The sequence below is a fragment of the Stenella coeruleoalba genome, assembly GCF_951394435.1.
Source record: "Stenella coeruleoalba genome assembly, chromosome: 18".
Taxonomy (NCBI): domain Eukaryota; kingdom Metazoa; phylum Chordata; class Mammalia; order Artiodactyla; family Delphinidae; genus Stenella; species Stenella coeruleoalba.
This window is the reverse complement of record NC_137164.1, coordinates 62,834,815-62,857,815: the sequence shown is the minus strand read 5'-3', so window position 1 is coordinate 62,857,815 and position 23,001 is coordinate 62,834,815. Positions and strand designations below refer to the sequence as shown.

The 23,001-nt window shown below is 40.5% G+C and overlaps 1 protein-coding gene across 6 annotated transcripts in view; it reads right to left on the bottom strand.

Moving 5' to 3' along the window:
* The window catches only part of GPC6 (glypican 6), a 1,079,647-nt gene that overhangs the window by 74,870 nt on the left and 981,776 nt on the right, over positions 1-23,001 (bottom strand). For all 6 annotated transcript variants that reach the window (XM_079902538.1, XM_079902543.1, XM_079902542.1 and 3 more), the window contains one exon: positions 20,830-20,973. In XM_079902538.1, the coding sequence (XP_079758664.1) occupies positions 20,830-20,973 (144 nt within the window). The remainder of the gene's footprint in view (positions 1-20,829; positions 20,974-23,001) is intronic.

The window sequence follows — 23,001 nt, the reverse complement described above, 5'->3', positions numbered from 1 at the left end:
TAGTGATGTTGAGCATCCTTTCATGTGTTCGTTGGCAATCTGTATATCTTCTTTGGAGAAATGTCTATTTAGCTCTTCTGCCCAGTTTTGGATTGGGTTGTTTGTTTTTTTGATATTGAGCTGCAGGAGCTGCTTGTATATTTTGGAGATTAATCCTTTGTCAGTTACTTTGTTTGCAAATATTTTCTCCCATTTTGAGGGTTGTCTTTTCGTCTTGTTTATGGTTTCCTTTGGTGTGCAAAAGCCTTTAAGTTTCATTAGGTCCCATTTGTTTATTTTTGTTTTTATTTCCATTTCTCTAGGAGGTGGGTCAAAAAGGATCTTGCTGTGATTTATGTCATAGAGTGTTCTTCCTATGTTTTCCTCAGAGTTTGATAGTGTCTGGCCTTACATTTAGGTCTTTAATCCATTTGGAGTTTATTTTTGTGTCTGGTGTTAGGGAGTGTTCTAATTTCATTCTTTTCCATGTAGCTGTCCAGTTTTCCCAGCATCACTTATTGAAGAGACTGTCTTTTCTCCATTGTATATTCTTGCCTCCTTTATCAAAGATAAGGTGACCATATGTGCATGGGTTTATCTCTGGGCTTTCTATCCTGTTCCATTAATCTATATTTCTGTTTTTGTGCCAGTACCATACTGTCTTGATTACTGTAGCTTTGTAGTATAGTCTGAAGTCCGGGAGCCTGATTCCTCCAGCTCCGTTTTTCTTTCTCAAGATTGCTTTGGCTATTCGGGGTCTTTTGTGTTTCCATACAAACTGTGAAAGTTTTTGTTCTAGTTCTGTGGAAAATGCCATTGGTAGTTTGATAGGGATTGCATTGAATCTGTAGATTGCTTTGGGTAGTAGAGTCATTTTCACAATTTGATTCTTCCAAGCCAAGAACATGGTATATCTCTCCATATGTTTGTATCACCTATAATTTCTTCCATTAGTGTCTTATAGTTTTCTGCATACTGGTCTTTTGTCTCCTTAGGTAGGTTTATTCCTAGATATTTTATTCTTTTCATTGCAATGGTAAATGGGAGTGTTTCCTTAATTTCTCTCTCAGATTTTTCATCATTAGTGTATAGGAATGCAAGAGATTGCTGTGTATTAATTTTGTATCCTGCTCCTTTACCAAATTCATTGATTAGCTCTAGTAGTTTTCTGGTAGCGTCTTTAGGATTCTCTACATACAGTATCATGTCATCTGCAAACAGTGACAGTATTACTTCTTCTTTTCTAATTTGGATTCCTTTTATTTCTTGTTCTTCTCTGATTTCTCTGGCTAATGTGATTTTGTCTGGCTAATGTGATAATGTCCCTCAAGGAAGTTACTGTTGATGAAACAGCAGTAGGAGCTGGAGGTGGCCTCTGTTTTTCCCACGCATTTCTAGATGGTCTCAGAGGAGGAGGGGAGGAGTTCCTCTGACTTCACTGTCTTGACTCACAGGCGGCTACTGCTGGCCAGCTGGAGAGGCTGGCAGAGAGTCTCATTTACTTTTACCTATCTTCTTTGCTCTTCCCTCCCCACCATGTGAATGGAAAGAGGAAGGCTGGAGGGACTTTCATAAGGTTTTAGCGCTTTTTCTGTGTTTTCACTAGAAAATGGCAGTGTTGGGCTTCACTGGTGGTGCAGTGGTTAAAATCCACCTGCCAATGCAGGGGACATGGGCTTGAGCCCTGGTCCGGGAGGATCCCACATGTCATGGAGCAACTAAACCCGTGTGCCACAACTACCGAGCCTGCACTCTAGAGCCCGCGAGCCACAACTACTGAGACTGCATGTCACAACTACTGAAGCCCGTGTGCCTAGGGCCCGTGCTCCGCAACAAGAGAAGCCACTGTAATGAGAAGCCTGTGCACTGCAACGAAGAGTAGCCCCCGCTCGCCGCAACTAGAGAAACGCTGTGCGCAGCAACGAAGACCCAACGCAGCCATAAATAAATAAATAAATGCAAGAAAATGGCAGCGTTTAAGATAGAATGCCTCTTGCCAGAGCAGCTTGGATGAAAAGGATAGTCAGTGTAGGTTCACTGACTATGACAAGGGTACCACTCTGATCATCTCACGCCTGCTGAATGGCTATCGTCAAGGAGACAAGAGATAAGAAGAGTGAGGATGTGGAGAGAAGGGGGCCGTTGTGCACTGTTGGGGGGGAATGTAAATTGGTTCAGTCCCTATGGAAAACAGTATGGAGGTTCTTCAAAAAACCAAAAATAGAACCACCATATGACCTGGCAAAATCCCACTTCTGGGTACATATCCAAAGAAAATGAAAACAGGATATCAAAAAGATACCTGCACTCCCTTGTTTACTGCAGCATTTTCCACAATAACCAAGATATGAAAACAACCTAAGTATCTGTCAATGGATGAATGGATAATGAAGATACGGTATATATCATATCTTATATGTGAAAGATATGATATATGTGTATCACAAACACACACCGCAGAACATGATTCAGCCGTGAGAGAGAAGGAAATCCTGCTGTTTACCACAGTGTGGACGGACAGTGAGGCACTTGAGGGCATTATGCTTAGTGAGACATGTCAGACAGAGAGAGCATCATCGTACTGCACGGTATCACTTCCATATGGAATCTAAGAAACTCACACTTGTAGAAACAGAGGGTAGAATGGTGGTTCTCAGGGGCTGGGGGTGGGGGGAATTGGGAGGAGGTCGGTCAAAGGGTACAAACTTGCAGTAAAAAACAAAACAAAGACACAAGTGTACCACTTGGTGAAGGACGATGATAGTGCAGGAGGCTGTGCGTGTGTGTGGCACAGGGTATATAGGGGAACTCTTTGCACTTTCTGCTTACTTCTGCTCTGAACCGAAAACTTGTCTGAAAAATAAATCTATTAAGAGAAAAAAAAATATATCTACCTTCTCTGTGGCAGCGGATTCAACAAATTCAATTTTACTTTATTTTTGTTTGTGATTGTAATTTTGTGGGCTTTTCTATTCTAGAACATATATATTTCAATGCTGAAGATTCCTGATCTTAGTAGAATAAAATAGAATTAAAAACAGGCTTATGACAACCAGGACGACCCTATTTTAAAAGTTGAGAAGCAAAGAAATAGCTTCGCGCTAAGCCAGTGTACTTTTTGCATTAGTTACTTCATCTCTCTGGATTCTGGCATCCCCACTGGTAAAGTGAGGGTATTGGACTAGATGGGCTTTCACATCCTTCCAAATGTAAGGACCCTTGAATGAAGAGCAAATGGTTTGAATTAGTTTTCCCTGGCAGTGATGGTGAATCTGCACTTTGGCTCCAAGCTGTCTCACTCCACCCTCTGCGACCCTCTTGAGAGGATGGTGGGGAAGTTCACGGGAAGGAAGGAGGCCTTGGCCAGCATTTTTAAAAGGATCAAGGCCTCGGGCTTCATCTACATCTTGCTCTGCTTACCTGAACAAACAGTCTTGTTTTTAGAGTTGGCGAGAGCCAGTGCAAAGCCAAACATGGCTTTGGGAAATCACAGTCCTGTTTGCGTCACAATGACTCAAAAGGGCTGAAAAATTGCCGACCGCAATTCAAGATAATGCAATGATTTGGACACAAAAGACAAAACTCTGTAATAAGGATTTTAACCCAAAGTCAGTAATCCTCGAGGGACTTTATACAACTCCCACAGGCATTTAAAATAATGTGCCGAAAGCCTCTTACCATTTTAAATCAATAGAACTATAGCTCTTACTCCTAATCATCTGTTCAACCAAAAATAATTTACCTGCCAATGCTGTTATTGTATAGGAAGGGCTTCTAAAATGAGGACCCTGTGTCCCATATTCCCACAATTGAGAGCTTTGAGAAAATACCAGCAATGTAATGAAAAGCAAACTTAGGAGGGTAGTTGATTGAATGTTCTGGAAATACAATAGTCACCATCTAGACCCAAGGCCTTCTGCCCCATCCTTTCACCAACATCCTTTCTTTACCTCCCTTGAGCGAGCCTCCAGTCTTCATCACAGAATTCTGTGAAGTTGCTTGAGGCACCAGAAATAGCTCTATGTGGCAGACAGGAAAATCCCCTTCCTTCGTTCCTTCATTCCTCTGTCCCTCCCTCCCTTTTATTTTCCCCCAAACATAGAACCTTAGGAAAGTACCGTGAGCAACAGAGAAGTGACAAAGTAGCAGTAAACCCACTGAAATGTCTGTTCACCTCTTGTTTGACCTTTGATGGCAGTAGAAACATCACAGACACCAAGAGGATTATAACTTTAGGCCCCTGGGGAACAGAAAGCCAGCACCGGAAGTCTCTTCAAGGGAAACATCAGATAGCTGTTTCCAGTTGCTTCAAGCTTTGCAAACGAGGTACGATCTGTGAAAACCCTTTGCCTGTTATTCGAAAGTGCTGCACAAATGTGGAACACTCTTCTTATTTACTGAACCAGGAGAGGCTGTTAAGAGGCTCCTGCTTCAATCTGGGGCTACGTTATATTTTGTAAGCCAGGCAGGTGGGACAATTTGGTGGATATACGTGGGGATAAAAATAAGAAACCTGGGTCCTTGCTCTGGCTCCTACGTCACTGGCAAACCTTAATAACTTTGTGCCTCTGTTTCTCCTTTTATTTTTAACAGGAGAGAGGTCAGGATGGGGGAAGAGAAAAATAGCTGCAAGATCCTTGTCCATTTCTTGTCATTCCACAGAGTCAAATCTACTCTCCAAGCACCGATCATTTTACAGTTAAATTACTGTCCATGACTTGTCCCTGTGTTCACCTTCAAGTGAGTCAAAAAAAAAAAAAAAGGCTATTTCAGATGCTATTCACCTTCGCATCCGATTCAGCCACCTAATCTGGGTTTTTCATGTCCTCTGCCAGGATTTCTACCTTCCCTGGCCTGAATGTTTTTGAAAAAGCCTTTCAGTGGCAGTCCTCGGTGGTGACGTGAGGCCACAAGACATGCTCTGCTTTCAGAAATGAGTCACCGGAGCCTCAGTGTGTCCCTTGCCCCCTCTACTCCGTCATTCGTCTAGGTTATTTGCATCCACCATTTAGCTGCCTGCTTCCCAAATTCTTTTACAGAGCTCGAATCTCTTATCAGCTTCCCAAATGTTCACCCTCGGACTTTTCATTGTCATCTTGCTACGTGGCTGCGTCTGAAAGAGAAGCTCCAGTGCTCGCTTATTTGACAACGATGCAGACACTGGTGTTAACTCTTCCTTCTCGTCTGTCTTTTCCTCGGTGACTCTTCCTAATGGTACCAAGCAAAGCTTTCGTAGCCTTAATCTCTTCCAATCCTGAGGCTTGAACCCGAAGCAGCCACTTCTGTAAAGACCAAAGGCTGGGGCAAAGGACTTTATCTACTGGCTTTGTGCTAAAGCCAAAATCCCAGTGAATAATGAAAATCTTTGAAGTTAGATGTTGTTCTTGTTTGATTAATAATAACAGTCACACTTCATCTATTGATATCACTATTATTAGCAATAATACTAAGGATAACTAAGTTTAATGCAGACAATGGCTGAGCCAGGAACTTTATACACGTTAATTATCATCATCACTGCAACAGGACAACACAGGTCCTGTGTTTTTATTTTTTTCTTCTCCATTTGAAAGATCAGAAAATGGGACAACAAGGCTAGGTGACTGCTTGTGCGCCTCCCTGGCTTTAGCATCTGTTACACCATGTGGAAATAAAGAGGAGTTGTGCCTTGAGGCACAAGAGGTGGGGTGCCCCTCACAGGGGTGGGAAGGAAAGGAGGAGCGAGGGAAGTGATCCATCGCTAAACCATGTGGGGCTGGCTTCTCTCTCAGTACCCCTCATCCTCATTTGCGTGACACGAATGCGGGTTTTGTGACACCAAATGCCCCTTGCTTGCTCTACCTGTGCCTGCGTCCTGTCTGCCTGAGGCAGTGAGAGAACGAAGGGAACACAGTTGTGTTCCATGCAAGCCTGTCCAGCAGGTGTACACCAAGGGCCTCATATGTATCAGTGCTAGCCCACAGGGTGCAGAATTTTGGCCTGGGAAGACCTTTGAGTTTCTGTAGAAGAACCTTCTATCCGAAGAGCTTAATGCGCCCTAGTTCAGCAATCCATGGCAGAATTGCCATGGGGGACTGGTACCGCTGCAAACTAAGTGAAAATAGGAACCCAGAAAAAGAATCCATGAGTATTGAGGTTGGCTTTCACCTTAAGGACATTTCCCAGACCCAGATGACCTGAAGCTTTGGTGTTAATAGATTTGCAGGGAGGGGCAAGGGACAGAAGTGTAGGGCTTCCCTAAGGCCATCAGCCTATATCACAAAAAACTGGAATTCCAAGGGGTTAAATCCTTAGTAGGGGAGAGAAATAGAAATACCCGTCACCACAGGCCACAAAGACTTTCAATCGATTAAGTTCAAAGGAATATAAGCTTATAAAAAAATAGAAACAAACAAATAGAATAGAAGATATATAAGGAAACAAAGCACCATGGGCAAAAGCCAGCAGAGATACCAGATGAGACCATCCAACACTTCCGATATCAGAAGTATCAGATGCAAAGTGTGAAATAAGTATGTTGAAAGATAGAAAAAGGTAGGATTTAGACATGTGAATAAGGAGTAAGATACTACTGAACACAGGACTAAGCACATTTGAAAAAGAACAAAATAAATATTAGAAATGAAAAATATAATCATTAAAGTTAGAAACTCAGCAGATAGATTTAATGGGAGATTACATACAACAGAAGGGAGAGGTAATAACCTGAGAGGTGGAGCGAAAAAAATTATTCTGAATGTAGAAAGAGGCAAAGACAAGTTAGGAGACACAGAGGATAGAGGGAGAAAGTCTGACATGTCTAATCAGTTATGGGATAAGAGTAGAGAAAGAGAGAGGGAATTAGGTTGAGGTAATGCTTGAAGATATATGACTTAGCGTTTTCCAGATAATGAGAGAGACCAATTAGGAGATTTAGAAAGCCCAGCAAATCCTAAGCAAAATAAATTTAAAAAAAGAAAAGAAATCTACGTCTAGACACAACACAATAAAATTACAGAACAACAAAGAAGATCTTAAAAGCAGCTTGAAAGAAAATACAGATTATTTACAAGGGAAGGACCAAGAGTCGGCTTCGCAACAGCAGTGACACAAACCAGGAAACAGTGAAATATAAGCAGCAATGTACTCAGAGAAACGAACCGTCCATTCTAGGGTGATGCATTGAGCACAAATGTCTCCCAAGAATGAGGGCAAACGAAGACATTTTCAAATAAAACCCCCAGTAAAGTGAATCCTCTAGTATGTATTCCAGACCAAGGAAAGTGATTCCTGATGGCTGGTTTGATGCAAGAAGGAATGATAACGAAAGAAAGCAGTAAAATGTGGTTAATTCTATATACAAAGTTCCAGTACAAAATCATCATCACCATCATCATCATCTAAAATCTTGTAAGATTAAAAAAATTATAAGATAGAACTAAATTATCCAATAATAATAGCATATGATCTGAGGGGAAAATTATCAGAGTTGAGGTGTTCTGAGGTCCCTGTATTGTTCCAGAGAAGGGTAAGTATTTTTTTTTTTTTTTTCCTGTACGCGGGCCTCTCACTGCTGGGGCCTCTCCCGTTGCGGAGCACAGGCTCCGGACGCGCAGGCTCAGCGGCCATGGCTCACGGGCACAGCCGCTCCGCGGCACGTGGGATATTCCTGGACCAGGGCACGAACCCGCGTCCCCTGCATCGGCAGGCGGACTCTCAACCACTGCGCCACCAGGGAAGCCCGGGAAAATATACTGATTGATTGATTAAGCTCAGACTGTGTTAAGTCAGGACACATGCTAAAATTTCAAGAGTAACCATTTTATTGGTAACCATTCTATTCAAGAGTAACCATTTTTCTAATTGAATTAAAAAAAGTATTTAGATTCCAAACACTAAAAGAAAAAAAGTGGAATGAGACAAAAATCCTCAATCAGTCCACAAGAAAGAAGCAAAAATAAGTCTGGAATGGATGAGACAAATAGAAATCACAAAACAAGATGGAAGAAATAAACTCAACCATCTTAGTTTTTCTAGTGCATTTAAATGAACTAAATGCACCAGTTAAAGTATGAATATTGCGAGTCTGGATTTAAATATAAAACCAGCCATGTGATGGTTACAAGAGCCATATCTTAAACATAAGGGTTCAGAAAGGTTGAAAGTGAAAATGTGGAAAGAGATATGTCAGTCAAATACTAGTAAAAGAAAAAATCTGGTGTATCTATGCTATTATCAGAAAGAAATCGACTGGGACTTCCCTGGTGGTCCAGTGGTTAAGACTTTGCCTTCCAATGCAGGGAATGCAGGTTCCATCCCTAGTCAGGGAGCTAAGATCCCACAGGTCTCATGGCCAAAAAACCAAAACATAAAACAGAAGCAATATTGTAACAAATTCAATGGTCCACATCAAAAAAAAAGAAAGAAAGAAAGAAAGAAAGAAATAGACTTTAAGGCAAACAACTACTACTACTAGAGAAGGGGGATCCCTATATAATGATGACAAGCTCTATTTGCATAGAAGCTAAACTTGTAACTAGAAATACAGACTCAAAATATAAAAAAACAAAATAGAACTACAAGGAAAAACAGATCAATCTTCCTGCCTAGTGAAATAACTCTCCCAGTAACTGACAGAGCAAACCTACCAAAAAAAAGAAAAAATCAGTAAAAATATGTAAGATTTGAAGACTGTTCTGAAAAGAGTCCTCTTATCCCATCGTCCCCTTCTCCTCCTCCAGGAGGCCCGGGGCAGTGGCTCTTCTCTGTGGGAGGTAAAGTTTAGGATGGGACATGAGGAGAGGGCCTGAGGGAGCCCTGGAAATTGGTGCTTACACTTGGTCCAATCACTGTAACAAATCTCTGGGTGGTTCACCTATTATTACTGGGCACAAGGAGTGTACTGTTATTAAAAAATAAACACCCACACTCACCCACTCACCCCCCCCACACACAATCCTTCCTTGGCGTACCATGCTCAGAGTTATGCAAATCAGCGTCTTCAAAAAATATTCCAATAAAGGGGGATGAGAGGGATAAATTGGGAGATTGGAATTGACATATACACCCTACTGTATATAAAATAGATAACTAATAAGGACCTCCTGTATAGCACAGGACATTCTTCTCAATACTCTGTAATGACCTATATGGGAAAAGAATCTAAAAAGAGCAGATGTATGTATATGTATAACTGATTTACTTTGCTGTACAGCAGAAACTAACACAACATTCTAAATCAACTATACTCCAAAAAAAAAATTAAATAAAAAATATTCCTAGGGACTCACTTAACTTCTAACTCTCCAAAGTCATGGAGAAAGAAATTTTTTTTTAATGAAAATAGTGTAAAGAGATTGTATTTTATTTATTTTTAAAGAGAGGATAAAGGTTGACAAGAGAGGATGAAGCTTCTTTCACTTGAGCCCTCACCATTAAAATCCTAATAAAATATTTCTTGTTCCTTGAAGACTACTGTATAAAGAAGATTTGATTTTCCTGAGTAACTGGAAACATTTTCATGAGGACATGTCTCACACTAAAGATTGCCCCTGGGTTTTTCGATTTTACGTGAGGAGATCAATTAAGGCAGTTTGCTACCTTTCTGTTTTCTTCCCAGAGCCGGTCTAGCTGCTTCATGTTTACCCCTTTTCTCTAGCACTCAAGGAGCTGCAAAGAACGAACAAAGGAAACGCTAGGCTTTTTCAAGTGCAGGGATGAGTGTTCTTCATTGCAATGAATTCAGGCTGCTTTGAAGAGTTTCCTTAGGTTCAAATCCCTTAGAATAAAACTTACCAAGTCATTGTTTTCCTTTCCTGCCTCATTACACATAAATAATTTATGAATTTAGATTGTAATTTTTCTACCAGCTGAATCAGAGCTCTACGATTTTGAAAATAATTCCACGCAGAAGCCAATGGCACACACATTCCTGAGACTTTCATTGCAATCGATAAGTTTGCTGTTGCTGTCAGCCTGTGCACTTTCCCTGATTAACCTGCGAAAAGTGTTCTCCGTCATGAATGCTATTCAGAAATAAACAGATATTGTAAAAGGAGACAAAGGCAGGTTCCGGAACTCGAATTCTTGGTGATCTTAAGTGATGATGTATGAAAGGAAGAAAGAGGGGGAACAATTTGATTTGCTCCAACTAGGTTGACCCAGAAAGGAGAAGAGCAGAAAAATTGGTTTGCCTAAGCGCACATGACGTCAAGTCAGACAAGAGCAGCCCTTACGACATTCAGTATCGAAGGTTCCTTTAAAAAATACACAGTCTGGATCGGAAAGACATTTAAATGACGGTAATAAAAAAGTCTTTGCTCATTCTGTTTTCCTATTGCTCTTTTTCTCCTACTCATTGGCAACAGCTTCTACATCCTCCTTTGAGACACTGTCTTGGTGGGCTACTGGGGCGGGACTCCTTTGCTCTGGTTGAATGATGATTGAACTTGAAGTTTGGGTAGGAGAAATAGCCATCCGATGCTAAAAATCAACCTGACTTATAAAGGGATGCTGTTTCCTAGGGCAATGTAGACACTCCCTTTGTAACAAGGATTTAGAATTCCCTTAGATTTCTAAAAACTTTTAAATGCAATCTTCACCTGACCATGGTCTGATTTAAATGAGAGCTAGCTTGATCTGCCATCGCCCAAAGTGTTGTGAGCTCTTTGATTATGTTCTAGCCACTTATACTTGGTCCATATTACAGCACAGTAAATATATGTTGAATGAATGATGAATTTCTCTTTGTTTTTCATGAAAGGTTTGTCTCAGAGAGTAATGAATAGATTTTTATCGATTTAAAAATCTTGCCTTGGTCATCTGTATTTGGGGTTGATAATATTTCTGTTCACAAACGTGTCCATTTTCAGTCTGTGTGAGACACAGAGGGACATACGTCCCTGCCTCCTGGACAGCAGGCTTGGTCACGTGACCTGCTTTGGTCGACCAGATGGAAACATTGTGCTGTGTCCCTTCCAGGTGGAGACTCACGGTCTCTCTTTCCCCTGCTGCTGTAACAGGCAAAGCTCCAGATAATGGCTGACTGTCACCCCGTGTCCTGGAGTGAGGGTGACGACCACGTGTAGCTGACCCGCAGCCAACCGAACGGCGGACACTTGCTACGAACAAGAAATAAACCTGTGTTTTTCTGAGCCATTTTGGGGGTTGTTTGTAGTTGCTTCAGTGCCTGGCTTGGCCCCTCCAGATCAACAGAATGTTGGAAAAGCTTCTAAAGATATTACACAAACCCAACTTCCAAAAAATTATTTGTTAGCCAGCAATATAGTGGTCCTGTTACAGCAGCTGGTTCGTTCATTGACTGTCAACTTGTCTTTTTTTGTTTGTCTGTTTTAATAGCTTGGCCAGTCTTTTAGATGCAAGAAAATACCCATGAAGTCAGAGCCTTTGACAATAATAACCGTGAATGAGCTTAAGTAATAAAATTATTGTGCATTGAAGATACGTTTCTATCTACCTTCAGCATTTATGAAGGGAAGTCAATTTTCACTCAAACAGGTTTCTTTTCATCTGGTTTTCTCTACAATGTTTATGCCCGAGGTTTATCGCTCGCAGTAAAGAGTGTCCAAGTATGTTATGGGAACAGCCCAATTCCCAGTGCTTTAAAATGTATTCCATGGGCCCCAGAGTCAGTTAAAAGCTGATTGATTATACAGCAAATGCATCAAAACTGGTATTTATGAAAAATCCCATTTCTTCAGCTCTATTTCTCGTAAGCGTGAACGTCACATCTGGGAGTTGTGGAGTTATGGTGCAAATATCTCAGACAGCTATGGGAAAAACTGACTGCAGCTTTTCCATAAGCTGCTCAATAATTTAATGAAAGAGCTATGTCCACTGATACCTCTCATGAACACATATTTTAAATGGTATGATTAGGGCAGTTTAGTACGGCTTGTGTACTCAGGCTTTCATAATCAGGTCACTGAAAACACATATTACATAGATGAATAAGGACAAGTAACGGGAATGAGTGTGCAGATGAACTTTTTCATCTGATCAGTTCAGAACTGGCAATGTTTTTCTTTAATTTGTTTAAGGTATGGGCAAAGACTTCTGGCTTAAGAAAGGAGAGCAAGCTATCGGATACGGCCTAGCTCAAAGATGCTACGGTTGTTTAATGTTTTCAATGTGCATATTTGGTCGATGATGATTCATTTGTTAACATACCTTCCAAATATTTTTTTATACAACTTTATTGGAATATAATTGCTTCACAATGCTGTGTTAGTTTCTGTTGTACAACAAAGTGAATCAACCATATGCAGACATATATCCCCATATCCCCTCCTTCCTGCGTCTCCCTCCCACCCTCCCTATCCCACCCCTCTAGGTCATCGCAAAGCACTGAGCTGATGTCCCTGTGCTATGCGGCTGCTTCCCACTAGCCATCCATTTTACATTTGGTAGTGTATATATGTCCATGCCACTCTCTCACTTCGTCCCAGCTTACCCTTTTCCCCCACCCCGTGTCCTCAAGTCCATTCTCTATGCCTGCGTCTTTATTCCTGCCCTGCCACTAGGTTCATCAGTACCATTTTTTTTAGATTCCATATATATGTGTTAGCATATGGTATTTGTTTTTCTCTTTCTGACTTACTTCACTGTGTATGACAGACTCTAGGCCCATCCACCTCACTACAAATAGCTCAATTCTTTTTATGGCTGAGTAATATTCCATCGTATATATGTGCCACATCTTCTTTATCCATTCATCTGTTGATGGACACTTAGGTTGCTTCCATGTCCTGGCTATTGTAACCCTCAGAATGGGAGAAGATATTTGCAAATGAAACAATGGACAAAGGATTAATCTCCAAAATATACAAACAGCTCATGGAGCTCAATATCAAAAAAAACAAACAACCCGATTGAAAAATGGGCAGAAGACCTAAACAGACATTTCACCAAAGAAGACAAACAGATGGCCAAGAGGCACACGAAAAGATGCTCAACATCACTAATTATGAGAGAAATGCAAATCAAAACTACAATGAGGTATCACCTCACACCGGTCAGAATGGCCATTATCAAAAAATCTAGAAACAGTAAATGCTGGAGAGGGTGTGGTGAGAAGGGAACCCTCCTGCACTGTTGGTGGGAATATAAATTGATACAGTATGGAAGTTCCTTAAAAAACGAAAAATAGAACTACCATATGACTCAGCAATCCCACTACTGGGCATATACTCTGAGAAAGCCATAATTCAAAAAGAGTCATGGACCAAAATGTTCATTACAGCCTTCCATATATTCTTTATTGGTGTAGTTTATCTCAGATTGCAAAATCAAATTCCTACTTCCTGTAGGCTAACGTTTTATGGGGCTCTATACGGGATACTATTCCCTGGAGGAAACACGGTGTATCTAACTGGTTTGATAAACAATGTTTTTTTGCAAACAGTAACTCTTGCCTTTTTGATGATGCTAGCACTAACAACATGTGATGATGGAGAATGTACATGCTAGTTAGTTTTATTAAGTGCTACTCAAGAGAGGAGAACTCGATAAATACATGATTGATTGATACCCATAGAATGCATCGTTTTGGGTTTAGCTGAAGTCAGGAATTCTGACAGACATTTTCATGTCTGAAGGGGAAAATAAGCATATCAACGTACCATAGAATAGACGTAAAACCTGTACAGCCATATCTGGGGTCTGAAAGTGTAACATTTTACTTTTGTGACCTAGAGGTCAGCAAAGCTCTTGCTTAAATGTTTCTGAGGACAAAGGAGAGTTTAAAAATAGAGTTGAAAATGGTTTTGCTGGTAAAATTACCCCCCAAATGATTTCAGACCACTTATACCTAAAGCAAGCTGTGCAAAAGTTTTCCCCCTTTAACATGTGCGGCATGACTTCATTTCATTGCTGGAATCCACGTGAGTCTCTGAACGTGTCTTGAAGCAGTGGAGCGGAATGGGCTTCCGCATCTCCCAAGGAGTAATGCAGCCAGTGGGGTATGTTACTCCCCAAGGTATACGACCGCCGCAATTAAACACTGCTTTGCCTGAGTTGAAAGAAAGGTCTATGCTTCTGATTTCACTGTGCTTCCACATTCCTGAAAGAAGAGCTTCCCAAGGATGTAAAAATAGTCCACTGTCCACTGGGTGGGAGCTGAAAATTCCACATAAGGGGCAGGCATTCCATTTAGGTTTCCAACAGTGTATATCATTGAATGAGATTTGTGCTTCCTCCAAGCCCATGGAATAAGCAGAATATCCTGGAGATAAGCCATCATTGTACATGTGTGTCTTAACGACATTCCCCACTTGGGCTTCACCAACCACAAGCCTCCTACAGAAGCCTGTGTTGGGAGGCTCCCTCTGCCACCACACGCTGTTGGTGATGCCCAGAGAAGGGCAGAAACTGAGATCAAATAACTTGGGTGGCTTGGTTTTAACGCTTTGTATTTTCTCCCTGCTTTGAAAGCTCGCTGCATTTTGCTGCTGTTGTTGCCAAGGGTTCATTGAAAATGAAACTAGGGTGTCTCAGTGGGGTTTTGCAGCAAATAGATAAAGCAAGTTCAGGCAGGACTGGGCAGTTCCAAATCTGAAGTGGATGGAGCAGTAGCTGTTTGTTTGCTGGGGTGAATGGGGCATAATTTATTCAGCTGCAGCAGAGGCTGAAAGCCAATCTGGCCTTGACCCATTTATCTTTAGAAAACTAATTAAAGAGCAGAATCTGGTTTACTGTTGTTACGGAGGCTTTAGTTTCTCCTGTTCAGGCCAAGCAAAGACTGAGAGGTGTGTGTGTGTGTGTGTGTCTCTGTGTGTGTCTGCGTGTCTGTGTTGAGGTGGAAAATGGAAAATATCAGTGTCACCTAAAGACAGTGGCTGAGGCTCTAGATAATAAAGCAGTTTCTTAACCACAGCCTGACATCCTTTTGAAATGCAAAATAGTGGATTTAGCCGGATGCAGAATCCTTTGAGGTGACAGTGAAATGCCATGGCAATTTAAAATGAACAACAGACAGTTTCCCGCATCCTTACAGCTAAGACTTCCTAAATCACACCAAATGGTCCCGAAGAGGCATGGAAGAACATTTTTAAGACCAACATTTTACTCTGAAGCTGGGATTAACCATCAGGCAGGAAACGGTGCCAGGATGTGAGTTGCTTTGTCCACTTCGTTTCTGAACAATAAGATAAAGGGTATAGCTTGATGATGTTTTACAGGTACTTAAATTTATACGTATTAATATTAACAACATATTTGTCACCAATGGCACACCAATACATTTCAGAAATTGCATTGTGTTTTTGCAAGAACCATATCCAATAATAAACATACGAGCTTGGGGGCCCAGCTAAAGAAGTTTATAGGAGACAAGCGGGGAAGTCCAGCACACGTGGGGAGTGGGTGGGGATGATATTATGCTTTACATTCTTTCCAGTATGTTCTAGGACATCATTCTTTTTCGGGGAAACTACAAGGGTCATAATAACCATCAGACAAGGAGATTGGACTAGTTCAACCGCTGGAAAACCTGGAGGTACCAAGAGAATGTTGGGGAGGGCAAGCACACACTGTCAACTGGAGCTAGTCAAGTTGTATCAGTGGGTCCAAACTAATAGAACCCTGACTTGTCCTACCACTGATGCTTCCTTCTCCCACTTTCCATTTAGCACCAGGAGACCTTGAGCTATCTGCCTTCCCTGTTCCTTCCTCAAGATCTTCCCTTCCAGAGTACTCCTGTTTCAGATATACCTCTTAACTTTCTTACCTTATCCAAACTGCCCTGGGCTCAGAGAGCTGGAATGATAAATAGGGATACCACTCAGAGGACATTTTCTTTTAAACAAATGAATATTAAAGGAGGAAAATTAGACACAGTGTTGCCACTGCCTAAATTTAAGGCCAGGCAGACATGTAGCACCATGACATCATAGGTGTGCTACATGAATCAATGAGCTCATCAGGTGAGAGGCGTCTTCTCTTCTGGGTCCATGATGCTATGGAGGGTTCAGGTCTTTATGAAGTGGTAGCACCAGCACAGAGTGGTATTATGAAAACCACTGGATAACTTAACTGTCTGTTTATTACAGTTAATATGTAATTTATTACAGTTAATATGTAAGTTAAAGTCAGGTAGGATAACCTGGCTGTGCCTATCCTCACCCCCAGTACAAACCGCTTGGTAGTAAAAAATATCCAATGCTTTCTCCCTAAATGCTCTAAAAGATATCAGTAAATTCAAGTAGGAAAACAAAGAGTAAACAAGCTATACCACAAACTCTTTCTTACCCCCCTAAATTCTCTGTGTCCCAGCTAGTGGAAAACTTAGCTCCTTATGCATGAGAGCTGCTGTTGGTTTGTTGTCATTATTAGGGAGGTAATTATTCACTCAGCACAGAAGAAAAAAGCCAATATGTTCTATCAGGGAAGAGCAAGTTTTTCAGGCAGACTATACACAGTCAGAACATTGGGACAGAATTCAAATCAGCCACCAGATGAGCTAGTCTTACACAAAGCTGAGATTGAAAACCTTGCCATTGAGAAAGAATACCAAGTGGTTGTTAACCATAAACACCAAGCAGAGAGGACATTCTTAAACCCGTTGGTCAGGTACAGTGTTCAGTGTTCTCTCTCTAGACAATCTGGAAGGAGGAAGTGGAGGTGGGATTTCTCAGAAACTCTCCGGAATGACCATACAAAGACAAATGGGGATGAGAAGAAGAAGAAGACCAAAGCTTACACTATGTTGCATTGTCCTCCACACAATCCTCTGGGAAGCAAGAGGAAAACAAATTCAAAGGAAAAAGAAAGAGAGATTATTCTATACATAATAGCACAGCACAGGTATAACGTTTAGCGTTGCAGACTGGCATTCCACCCATCCCCACCCCCGACTCCCTCAGAATGAGCAGTAGAATATTTGAGAGTCTGCACACACATGGTATGATGTTGAATACTTACTGGAGATTCACTGGTCTAACTCATTGACAACTTGATGAATTAACTTCCAAGTCTAGGGTTTTTTTTAATCTACTTTAAGAAAATATATTTCTCTAAGACACATAATTTACAGTATATTTTTGCTCTAACGAATCAGCAGGAATAAAATAACAGACACTCCCTGCCCAAGTGTGTCCAGGAGCTGTAGAGCATGTTGTGTTGTAATATTCTGAGCTGTACAACTAACCAACAGGGTGGTATGCTCAGATCTTAAAATCAAGCTACTTTGTGTTGATTTATTTTTACACACTGTACTCTCCGTGAAGTTCTAGTGGAATTTTCCTTAAAGAAATCACTGTTTCACACCACATTATTTAAGAGAATTCACAGGGTATAAATTTAAGAAAAAAGGAAGAGAACCAATCTCTTCCTGATTTCAAATAACCACCTCTGGTCTATTTAATTGCAAATCAGTAACAGTGGGCTGGGACAGGAGGACTGCTAGGGTGAGTGTTGGTGACAGGAAGAGACAGATGACAATGGACCAGTTTGTGAATCAAGTTAGTTAATGGCATTTGTTCATTTCTTGAACAAACCATGGCTGCTGGCAGGAAGGACTTCAGTATTCTCTGAGGAGTCAGCTTTCCGTCAGAAGCGGAATTTATACAAGTATATTCATTCATTATTGGATAATAAAAATAACTTTAGGGTAGTATGTCTGAAAGCTACACCTAAACTGTTTTTTATGCCCATATAACTTTGAAGGAACACATGGAATGTTTCCTAGTGATATAAAAGAATTGACAACTTCCTTATAAATGTAGTAAGAGGTTAAATGATGGAACTGATAGATTTTTAAGAGAGAGTTTTGTTTTGCTTTCAATTACTTTATGTAAGTTTTAGCAGTGGCTTACCTAGTTTGGGATTAGGAGATTTATTTCTAAAACAAACCCCATAACTACCACTTCACATAAAAATTTGCTTTATAATAGCTGGTATAAGAGCATTTACCAACAGATCCCAAAGTTAATGCCACAGGTACTAATTTTAAATGGTAGTAAGAAGCAACTCTCCGAGAGCTTTATAGCTAAGATTTTTTTTTGGCAAAAGGGGTGGGGTGATTGGGATGGTCTTTGGGATGCTATCTTTTGAAGCATTTTCTCTGCTGAAACACTGAGAGAAATTAAAGGGAGTCTTTTCCAATTATCCTTCTTTTCTGGGACACATGCTTCTTATAAATATTCAGGAAACATCTTTTCAGGGGAAAATTAAAACAGGAGTAGGTAACCTGAGACTTGTTCATAAACTTTCCAAATAAGCAGTGATATATGGCAGACCCATCAGGACCTATCACCTCTGCGTGTATCTTGAAGATGATTTTATCTGACTGTTGCACAGCACTGTCTGGCCAAGGTAACTGCTCCAACCTTTCCACTACTCAGAACTATATTGAACCTGCAAAGGGACGAAAGATTTGGGGGAATAAACGGCCGCAAAACGGAGATTCTGATGTTAGCTTCGGAATTAGCTTGTGTGTCTCGAGAATAACTCCGTATAGCTCCTTTTTACGTGGAAACAGTCCCTTGGTCTCAGGGGCTGGGAAAGTATCTCCAGGTAGGTTTATGGCTGGCTGTGAATTACAAATCGCTAATTCTTACAATCTGGGAAGGAATCAGTATTTAACTGAATAAAAAATTAACAAAACTGCCATTCTCCCTGATAGAGCCTGGAGCCACACCTACGAGGAAGTAGGTACCATATGCTGTCAGAGAATATTTTAGAATAAAATTGGCTTATTGATTTAAATTCTTCTGCACTCACTCCGGTCCTTATGTACCTTGAGTTTGGTCCTCTTCGCATGATCATATGATTAACCATTACTAATTCTTTTAAAAAATGATTCAATGTATCTTGGGGGTGCGTAAACTAGAAGATCCTAACTCACTTTCCTATTTGCCAAGATTCCTCAAGACCCTTGTATTTGGGGCACTTTGAGGATGACCAGTGAAGTTCCTTTATAAAAGATTCAAATCCCAATTTTCATATCTACTAGATTTTAAACATCCTGTGAAATTCTCAAAGTGTTGATGTTTAATTCAAGCTGTACTGAATTGTATAAATACCGTTGCCTTGAGAAAAGCATTTTTCTTGTTCTACTTCCCCTGTTTGAGTGTGTGTGTGTGTGTGTGTGTGTGTGTGTGTGTGTGTTTCTCCTGGTAGGAAAGAATACTGTGCTTCTGTTTCAAAGGCAAAAAAATTAATTAGTAGTCATAGATGTCACTATAGTGTTCAAAATCAATGCAGTTTTAACTAAGTGGATAATATACTCCATTTGATTTCCAATTTTATTTTCCTGAGGTAAGAATATTTAACCTGAGATCTAGCCTCTTAACCGATACAGTACTGCTGTCTGCAGTACAATGGTTGTACAGCAGGTCTCTAAAACTTATTCATCTTGCATTGTGCCCAGTTCTGATATGAGAGTTCATAAAAATTCTGAAAAGCCTGAATTGTTTCATTAACTAAGTTAGAGCCAACTGAAATAGGAAAAGCAAAAAACAAGAAACAAAGGGGCGAGAGAGACGGAGGTCAAACCCCTACTCACAAATGGTGCTCTGGTTAAAAGGACCTTGACATACAAAGGAATTTGTAAAATAAAAATCCAAACAATGGAATCTAATGAAACCACCATTTCTTTACAACTGGCTGGTTGTTTGGTGGAATCTAATTGTTTGTTTAAAAGAGAAAAGGTGACTAATTTTAAACTTTTCCTGAAATTGTGAATAGAGAATAGATATAACTAAGGTAAAGTACAAGGTTGAAGCAATTACCCAAATGATCCCTTTTTCAAAACCTACACCGAAGAGGGGGTTTTATTTGCTAATGAACAGTAATAAGTTTATAACAATTTAGCGGTTAATGACTCCACTTACCCCTTCACTTTGACACTTCGTGGACAGGTCTTTGTGTTGTAAGCACATTTGATTTTTATAGACAGAAATGCTGAGATGTACTTAGTATGAGGCCAAATGCTACCAATTGAATCTTATAAGTTCTATACTATAGAAGGATATTAGCTAAAATGATACAGTAATTTATAACAGTGACTAATAAAAGTATTTTCATAACCAGAAACCCTTGAGATCTGAGTTTATGTGACATAATCAGATGTGGTTCAAGTGTTTTATGACCTTAAGGCTTTGATTTGTTAATTTTACATCAAGATAATTGGCGAAGCAACATTAACGGCACTAACAATTACAGGTATATAAATTGTTTATAGTGCTATAAATTGTATTGAAAACGATGGCAGTATTTCCTTGAAATTATGAGCTTTTCATTTTTTATAGCAAAATTTGATGTTTGAAACACATTAACAATTGCGTTTACTATATTTATGGTTGTAATCGCCAAGTAAATTGCTTCAATGATAGATGTTCGGTCCCCTGACACACGTTTAAATGGATCAAAGAGTGACTATTTCTAAGCATTCCAACTTTTAAAGACACATAAAAAAGAAAAAAAATGGTAGTAGTATTGATTTGGGGTCTCTTGGCAAGATTTTTCAAACAGAAACTTTACATATAAGGAACATTCATGATAAAGTTACATTGTATCATAATTGAATAAATAACTGAAGCAGTTGAATAAAAAATGTGCTATTGTAGTTATATCTCTGGAAGATATAGGAACTTAATCTCCAAATTAATATTTCAGAAGAAATATGGAGTTGAAAATTTGGCCATTGTATGAGTGGATTAATAGTGATAAGACTTCTTAAATAATCTAATTCTTGACCTAAAAGGAAGATCTCATTACTTTTCAATATTCTAATTAAGACCAGGAGCAGACGTAAGAATGAGATGACTTTTACCACCAGCTTTTTCAGAATCCCATCACGTCTTCTAAAGAATAACCCTGGTAACAGAAAGTAACCGCAACGGGAGGACTCACCAGCCGGTCCAAGCTTGTGCCTGCAGCAGTGGTTGGTCTTTCCTCAGGATTGTAAGGCCTGAACCGTGTATTAAAATTTTCGGGAGCTGAGCGAGCAGATCTGAGGGCTGGAGCAGGTTTGGGTTGGCCACATCCCTGAAAGACCTGGAAGAACCATTGAAAGGTTACGAAAGTTATACAGTGAGTTTCTTCCTAAGATTATGACGCCAAAGCATTCAGTGCACTGGCTTCCACATTTTTCATGGAACTCTTACCTCCAAAAAAACTCTGATCTTGAAACTTAAACAAATACAAGCACCAATGAAACAGAATTACTCCGTCAGATACAGAGTGACTGACTTATGGCCTGACTCTTATTTTCTACGTATACAGTCAATCCTCATTATTTACAGATTCCGTTTTTGTGAATTTGCCTACAGTGGACCCTCTCCGTATCCATGGGTTTCGCATCTGCAAATTTAAACAAACTCGGATCAAATGTGATTTTGAGATCTGCGGGGGCTCCTGGAACTAATCACCTGCAGATACCGAGGGAAGACTGTATTCACTAAAATTAATTTGTAATCCCCAAATCAACACTCAAAACACTTCTGCAGACATGGGGAGAGCGGCAAAGCGCATGTTCACAGCTGCAACAAGGAGAAGCTGCGCCTTCTTGCTTCGGCTCTCAAGCTGTAAACGCACGTCTCTTTGTGGTCGTGTTTTACTTGGTGATTTCCCAGTATAAAACAGCCCGCGGCCGTAGGGCTAAAGTGCTGTCTAGTGTTCCTAAGGCTCTGATGTGCCTTTCGGAGAAAACTGTGTGTTAGATAAACTTAATTCAGGCATGAGTTACAGTGCACTTGGCTGTGAGTTCAATGTTAACGTATCAACGATATGTATCAAGTAAGGTGTCTTTCAGGAGAGACACGCCTAAAACAAGGTTATGGATTGACTGGTTGAAGAAAATGTGACTAAAAGGTTGCAGGAACCTAACCCTGTATTTCTAGTAGGAGCAACGGTTCAGTATTTGCTAATTCAGGGTTTGTGGCGACTCACAGAACACAACTATGCAAATAATGAGAATGGACTGTATTAAAAGTAGGAATTGTAATAGTTACCTCATAGGATGATTTCAGGATTAAAGAAATTATGTCCCAGACATTTTCATGTACTTGAATTTGGCATTCAAGAAACATTCGTTTGGGATTCTTGTTACTGTGACAAATGTATTTCACGTATAGCATATAAGGCCAATAACTTGAGTGTCTCCTCTTTGAGTAATGAAAACCTCTAATAGAAGAATTCTTTGAAAACACTCGCTTGAGCAGTGATGTGGAAATAGGACAAGCAAATGTGGATAATTTCTCTATAATGACAGTTTCCTCTAATTTTGTTGTTGACAGCTGTTCATGACACAATTAGGGTTGCCAGGGGAAATCAAACATTCTATTGTAATGATCTCAGGGACCAAGCTGCTAGTTCTTTTCCACAGTGGTTTTACTCAGGGTGGTGTGGGGATACCTCCTTTGCCAATTTTAGAAGCTTCGCACTCTCTGCTGGTTATCAAGAGATAATCCCTTTGACAGAATTACAGGAAATCCAGTAATATTTTCAGGAAGTCTTTTTTTTTTTTTTGCGGTACGCGGGCCTCTCACTGCTGTGGCCTCTCCCGTTGCGGGGCACAGGCTCCGGACGCGCAGGCTCAGCGGCCATGGCTCCCGGACCCAGCCGCTCCGCGGCATGTGGGATCTTCCCGGACCGGGGCACGAACCTGTGTCCCCTGCATCGGCAGGCGGACGCTCAACCACTGCGCCACCAGGGAAGCCCCATTTTCCGGAAGTTTTGATGAAGTTCAACTTTGCGTTTCTTCCGTTTCTACACAGGAGATGATTCTACCCTGGATACTTCTTTCAGTAAACTTTTCGGGACGCTGTCATCCAGTTCTTAAAGTACACGTGTGTGTTTGGAATGCATTCCTTCTGGTTTTGTTATTTGACTCTGTGTTGTTTAACTCCAAAACAAGCGTTTTTCATCAGGCATATTATGGGATTCCACTGAAGTACGCAAGGGCTCCTGAGTGCCATTCCCAATGACGAATTCCACCCTGAGACACAATTCATTTAGTTTTACCACTACAGCTGATTTCTCCTTTGCTGTATTCAAAAGTTCTCCTTCCACTCAGCACTTTGC